The sequence below is a fragment of the Tribolium madens genome, unplaced genomic scaffold, assembly GCF_015345945.1.
Source record: "Tribolium madens isolate multiple individuals breed KSU strain unplaced genomic scaffold, Tmad_KSU_1.1 Scaffold_7;HRSCAF=85;Tcas5.2_LG10, whole genome shotgun sequence".
In the NCBI taxonomy this organism is placed as follows: domain Eukaryota; kingdom Metazoa; phylum Arthropoda; class Insecta; order Coleoptera; family Tenebrionidae; genus Tribolium; species Tribolium madens.
The window spans coordinates 2,102,879-2,109,091 of NW_025401050.1; the positions used below are offsets into that span (position 1 = coordinate 2,102,879).

The 6,213-nt window shown below is 32.6% G+C and overlaps 1 protein-coding gene across 1 annotated transcript in view; it reads right to left on the bottom strand.

Moving 5' to 3' along the window:
- Positions 1-94: 94 nt before the first annotated feature.
- Positions 95-6,213, bottom strand: part of LOC123009707 (nose resistant to fluoxetine protein 6-like) — a 12,423-nt gene continuing 6,304 nt past the window's right edge. Inside the window, exons 3-12 of the mRNA XM_044406191.1 lie at positions 2,257-2,444; positions 2,009-2,208; positions 1,681-1,957; positions 1,469-1,632; positions 1,252-1,420; positions 1,012-1,205; positions 841-966; positions 441-789; positions 283-391; positions 95-235 (exon numbers count right to left, since the gene is read on the bottom strand). Of these exons, the coding sequence (XP_044262126.1) occupies positions 174-235; positions 283-391; positions 441-789; positions 841-966; positions 1,012-1,205; positions 1,252-1,420; positions 1,469-1,632; positions 1,681-1,957; positions 2,009-2,208; positions 2,257-2,444 (1,838 nt within the window). The 3' untranslated portion in view covers positions 95-173. The remainder of the gene's footprint in view (positions 236-282; positions 392-440; positions 790-840; positions 967-1,011; positions 1,206-1,251; positions 1,421-1,468; positions 1,633-1,680; positions 1,958-2,008; positions 2,209-2,256; positions 2,445-6,213) is intronic.

Here is a 6,213-nt window from a genome sequence, read left to right on the forward strand (position 1 = left end):
GATTTTAAAATTCTAAAATTTTTATATTTGTTATTTAGCTCAATTGTAGGTCTCTAAAAATTGAGATTTCCAAAATTTTGGAATAAAAAACTTGTAGTTTTTACACATTTATTTTACAAAACATACAAATAGTCAACAGTAATATACAGAGTGTACAAATAAATAACCACCAATCAAATTTCCGTACTGACTGTCTCATTACTTACGGCCTTGACTTTTGAGGTCCTTTGAGGCACTAAAACAGTTATTAATTCCTAAATTCCAAAAAAACTCAAAAATTACCTCTCCTCAATAAAATTTTCTCCAAGCCATGAATGGGCGACTCAAAGAAAATACACAAAACAAAAGCCATTCCAAACGTCAAAACGCAGTGTGCCAGCGACTTAGTTCCCTAAAAAAAAACTAAAAACCCAAAAATCAAAATCAAATCGCCGACTTACCAACTCAAATTTCCCCATGTACGTTCCCTGCCTTATCAACCCTAAACTGTAAATTTCGATAAATCCGTTGCATAGATACGCACAGTACGTGAGCCGGCTTAAGGGCATAAAAGGCTTCCAGGAGAGAAATTGATTAACAATCGGGGCATTTTTCGTAATGCACGCTATCATGATCCACCCTATAGATATGCACCAGGCAACGCGATGAAGCGAGGCATAAATCGCCGCCTCGACGGCATTATATTGGTGCTCGGGGGCATAAAACACCACAATGGAATACATAGATGTAATGCCGCAAGTGGTGCAAAGGAACCAACCGAACCAAATTACCCGTTTCGACAATTTGGTTCTACAAAAAAAAAATTAGCAAAAAAATGTTTGGTACCACCCAAGTACCAACCCTTGACTTTGCAATTTGTACAAAAGGTACCCGAAAAATAGGCCAAAAAAATACGAACCGGCCCTCATATGTGTCTTAATATAAGCGGTTTTGAAGTAGTAATTATCGGTGATTTCGTAAACTTCCCTAAAAACAAAATGGCGAAAAAAAACAAAATGGGGGCCAACTTACGGTGCAAAAATCATTAAAGTCGGATCTAGTTTATTTACAATTGTCACTATAAATGGTATGGCAACACTGATGAAAACCCCAAGTCCGAGTACAGTTTTGCCAACTTTAGAAAACTTCCAAAGTGGGTAAATTATAAACGGGGCTATGATAAACAAGTGATAATCGGCCGCCAAATACCACGATTGGAACATGCACTAAAAAATGTTAGGGGATTTTAGTGCTTCAGTGGTACCAACATACCATATTATCAGTGTTGACATAATTGTTGACATAGAGTAGATTAGTCCACCATGATTTTTGACACTTCTCTTGCTCATTTTTAATTCTAGAGTCCCATAAAGGACCATCACCAATCCGCGACAAGAAAGTGCAATAAAAACCAATCACAACTAAGTAAGATGGCGTCAATCTTAAAACAAATGTCTAATTTTTGACACTTGACACTTGTAATACCAACCTTATGTAACGTGCTATGTATAGTACCAACACATTTATTTTACCCTTTCTCTTGTCAAGCTCTAGTAATAGTAGATAACACATCAAGAAGCCACTGACAAGCAAAAACGTGTCCACCAATAGTGGACTATTAACAAATATGGCGTTCAACACATTCCGACTTTCCTAAAAAATCACATTTTTTGGGGGAATTTTTCTCAGAAAAGTTGGTACCTCTTCGTAAAAATCTGTATTTTGGACCGGCCCTCCCACCAGAAACAGAAACGAATGTCCGGCGATTATAAACAACATTGAGATGAATTTTATACCACTCAGGCACTCTAGATTAAGACTTGACGTTTTAGTTGTCAAAAATTTCCCAACTGTCTTGATTAAAGAAAAACAAAATATAGCGTCTTTGACAACACTTCCTGACTCTACATTGTGTTTGACACAATAATGAAAAACAGTCGCAAAAATAATAAAAACACTAAAAATGCCGACGATGCAACTGGAAATGAAAAAAAAGTCAAAATTTTACAATTGGGTTAGGGGGCGGTACCCGTAGACAATTTCCAGCGCTGTGATTGGCTCGTTTTTATCCACGTGACACTTATCCTCTCTCAGTGTCACTGTGATTGGTTGTTTGGTTGCTAAGGTGAATAGTTGTTTGACAATTAGGCGAACTTCGTCGACTGTGCACGACGATGGTACACAGACGCTCCAAAACATGGTTCTGTTGAAAATATGGCGAGGTTTGTCCTGGAAGTACCACAATGGGGTTTTTTGTTTAGTTAGAAGTTGGTATACCTTGTGTTTTTCAAATGATCGCGCCACACGTCCATCCGATGGTTTCTTGATTAATTCCACAGAGGCTAGACAGTACTGACCTCGGATCGGGCTGTTATGGCCAACTTTGATGCATTCGTCGAAATTTCCTAATTGGTAGAAATTACCGTGGAGGAGACCCACCGGAAATTTCGATGAAGCGTCGAACACTGAAAATGTAAATTTTGGGATAAAAAAAATCTGAGTTTTTTTTATCCAGCCAGAAATTGCGTTCCATGTATTCAAATTTCTAGAATTCTAAATTCCAAAAAATTTTAACTTGTTTATTTCTCCAAAAAACTAAAATTAATAACCCTAGATTCTAAATTCACGATTCTGTTTCTAGATTCAAATTTCTGAGAAAAAATCAAAAATGTCATTTTTTCTCATATTAACTTTTTCTTTAGTTTTAAATCAATGAAATTTTTAATATTTAACTTTCTGAAATTTATTTCTAAAACCATAAATTTTTTAAATTTTACAAATTTTTGTTTTCAAGATCATGGACTCTAAAACTCCAAAAATCTTGTTTTTTAAACCTCTAGTATTCATTTAAAAATTTATCAAATTTTTGGTTTGAGAAGTTTATAGATTAGAATCTTCAAAACCAGAACTTGGATTTTCAAAAATCTAATTTTGTTAAACTGTAAAGGTTTCTATTTTTAAATTTGTGACTTTTATTTGTTCCAAATTAAAAATTCAAAAATCAAAGGTTACAAAACAAAATAAATTAATAATCTATTAAAAAAGTTCTGAAAAAATTCAAGACAAAAATACAAAAACAAATATAAAAAAGAGTTTTATTGTTAATTTATTTACTTTTTTAGACCTCAAGGGAAATAAAATAAATTTCATTGTTACCCCAAAACCCCAAGATCCTAAATCCCCAAAAAAACTCTTCTCTAACATTCTTATTTCTACGATTTTATACAGGGTTATTTATAAATATGAAGCAATATTTGAACCTCAAAAATGACCCATAAAATGATGTTAATTTAAATAATAACCCGTGTCCTCTCTCTACTGATAAGAATTTTACAGCCCTCGGAATGTGGGTAACTTTGAAACTATTTGACCAAATATTATAAAATTTAGAACATTTCCCTGTAACAACATACCCTTTGAACTGGTAATCACGAAAACCGGACACATCCACTGAATTTCCGGTTCCAGCAGTTGCAGGTCACATTTTCTGTGTTTTTCCATTTTTTTGCTCTCTTAACACCAATTTTTTATTACCCAAATAGATAGAGTAATCAATTTCGAATAAAAAACGCATAATCCTTAATACCCCTAAAATGGACCGTTTCAAAGACATTTTAATTTAAACTGAGGACTTCACAACTAGTCCGGTCAAAATAGACAATTCAAATAACAAAAATTCCGACAGAGCTAAATTTTGGTGGAGACCTTGGGTACACCATTAGAAATAAAGTGTCAAAAGTCCCCATCGATCCCATGTGTGCTAAAAAAGTTCTTCGGGGTCAAAGGTAAAAATTTGAGGTTTTTTGGATTTCTTTCGAAAACGGTAAGTTTTATCAAAAAAGTAGTCCAGACAAAAAAGATAGACCTTAAAATTATCTACAAAAAAGATCCTTATACTTTTTTTCTAAGAATCACCATTTCTGAGATATCGCGATTTTAAAAGTTGAAGGAGTCACTTTCTACATGATATGCACATACAGAGTGCGTCAGAACTCGCGCCTCCAAAAAAATGCTATGTAGGGTAAGGTACCAGGAACATGGAAAAAATTTAAAAAAAATTCTATCTATAAAAATTTCGAAGTTATGAGAGTTTAAATTTTGCACTTTGCCTTTATTTATTTCTGTTGGAAAAACAATTTTCCAAGTTTTTTTGCTACAGGCTATTAGAAGAGGAATCAAGGAAGCTGTATCCTAAATTGTAACTCTGTTCAATGTTGTTTGTGGCTTTCATTGACAAAATTTTTGTATCTTTAATAAATAATTTCAAAAAACATATACAAGATCATCAGTATCATTAAATAGACATAAAAAACTGTCAAATGTCAAAAAATAAATGTCAAAATTTTTTGACAGATAGAATTTTTTAAACATTTTTTTCATGTTCCTGGTATCTTATCTTACTTGAAATTTTTCTTCTACTTCATTAAACTGATGCATATCTCGATCTCATTGGAATTAAGAAGAATTTTTTGTTAAAACATAGAGGCTGTTTAAAAAATCGCGCACTTCCTTAAAAGGGAGTAATTGGGTAATCCCCAGAGTACTAAAAAAATGTTTAAAAAATTCTATCTGTCAAAAATTTTTGACATTTATTTTTTGACATTTGACATTTTTTTATGTCTATTTAATAATACTGATGACCCTGTATATGTTTTTTTTTTAATTATTTAGTAAAGGTACAAAAATTTTGTCAATAAAAGCCACAAATAACATTAAACAGAGTTACAGTTTAGGATACAGCTTCCTTGTTTCTGCTTCTAATAGCCTGTAGCAAAAAAACTTGGAAAAGTATTTTTCCAACAGATATAAATAGAGTCAAAGTGCAAAATTTAAACCCTCATAACTTCAAAATTTTTATAGATAATTTTTTTTTAACATTTTTTCCATGTTCCTGGGGCGCGAGTTCTGGCGCACTCTGTATGTGCACATGATGTAGAACGTTACTCTTACAACTCTTAGAATCGCGATATCTCAGGAATGGTGATTCTTAGGAAAAAAGTATAAAGACCGTTTTGTAGCTAATTTTAAGATCTATAATTTTTGTCTGGGCTACTTTTTTGATAAAACTTACCGTTTCCGAAATAAATTTAAAAACGTCAAATTTTGACCTTTGACCACGAATAACTTTTTTAGCACACATGGGATCGATGGGGACTTTTGAAAGTTTATTTCTAATGGTGTACCCAAGGTCTCCACCAAAATTTAGCTCTGTCGCAATTTTCGTTATTTGACCACTATTTTTATGACTAATTTGACCGGACTAAACGCTGAAATCAAAAAATAGGGATTTTGAATAAGAGGTATCCACGGCAACATATGACCATGGTCACAAAAATCCCTACCAGGCATCTCTTAACTTTGACGATACATTTTTGTGAATTTTTTATGAATTAAATGCTACGAGATCCATTTGGATTTATTCTAAGTTACGTATAGAATCTGAGGTAAACTCTTTTATTAAATATTTTCAATTAATCGCCCAAGAATCGTCCAATGTCAAGGTTGACAGAGGCCTGACAGTGATTTGTGGGACCATGGTCATTTGTTGCCGTGGATATCATTTACTCAAAATTCCTATTTTTTGATTTCAGCGTTGTGCAGTCCTCAGTTTAAATTAAAATATCTTTGAAACGGTCCATTTTAGGGGTATTAAAGGTTATGCGTTTTTTATTCGAAATTGATTACTTTATCTATTTGGGCAATAAAAAATTGGTGTTAAGAGAGCAAAAAAATGGAAAAACACAGAAAATGTGACCAGCAACTGCTGGAACCGGAAATTGAGTGGATGTATCCGGTTTTCGTGATTACCAGTTCAAAAGGTATATTATCACAAAGAAATGTTCCAAATTTTATAATATTTGGTCAAGTAGTTTTAAAGTTATTACAGAAAAATCAATTTTCCATGCCCACATTCTGAGGGCAGTAAAATTCTTATCAGTAGAGATAGGAACGAGTTATTATTTAAATTAACATCATTTTAAAGGTCATTTTTGAGGTTCAAATATTGCTTGTTATGTTGCTGTTGATGTTATTGCTGCTTATGAATAACCCTGTATTGATAGAATTCAAAATTCAGAAATACAAAGAGTTTCTGTTTTAGATTTTCTATTTTTTGATGTTCGAAATATACTCTTTAAGACTTTAAATTTAGTGATTCTAAAGATTTAAGAATTTATAGAATTCTGAAAATTCAAAATTTTCTAAAATTGAAAATCTAATATTCTATTCCGAAAA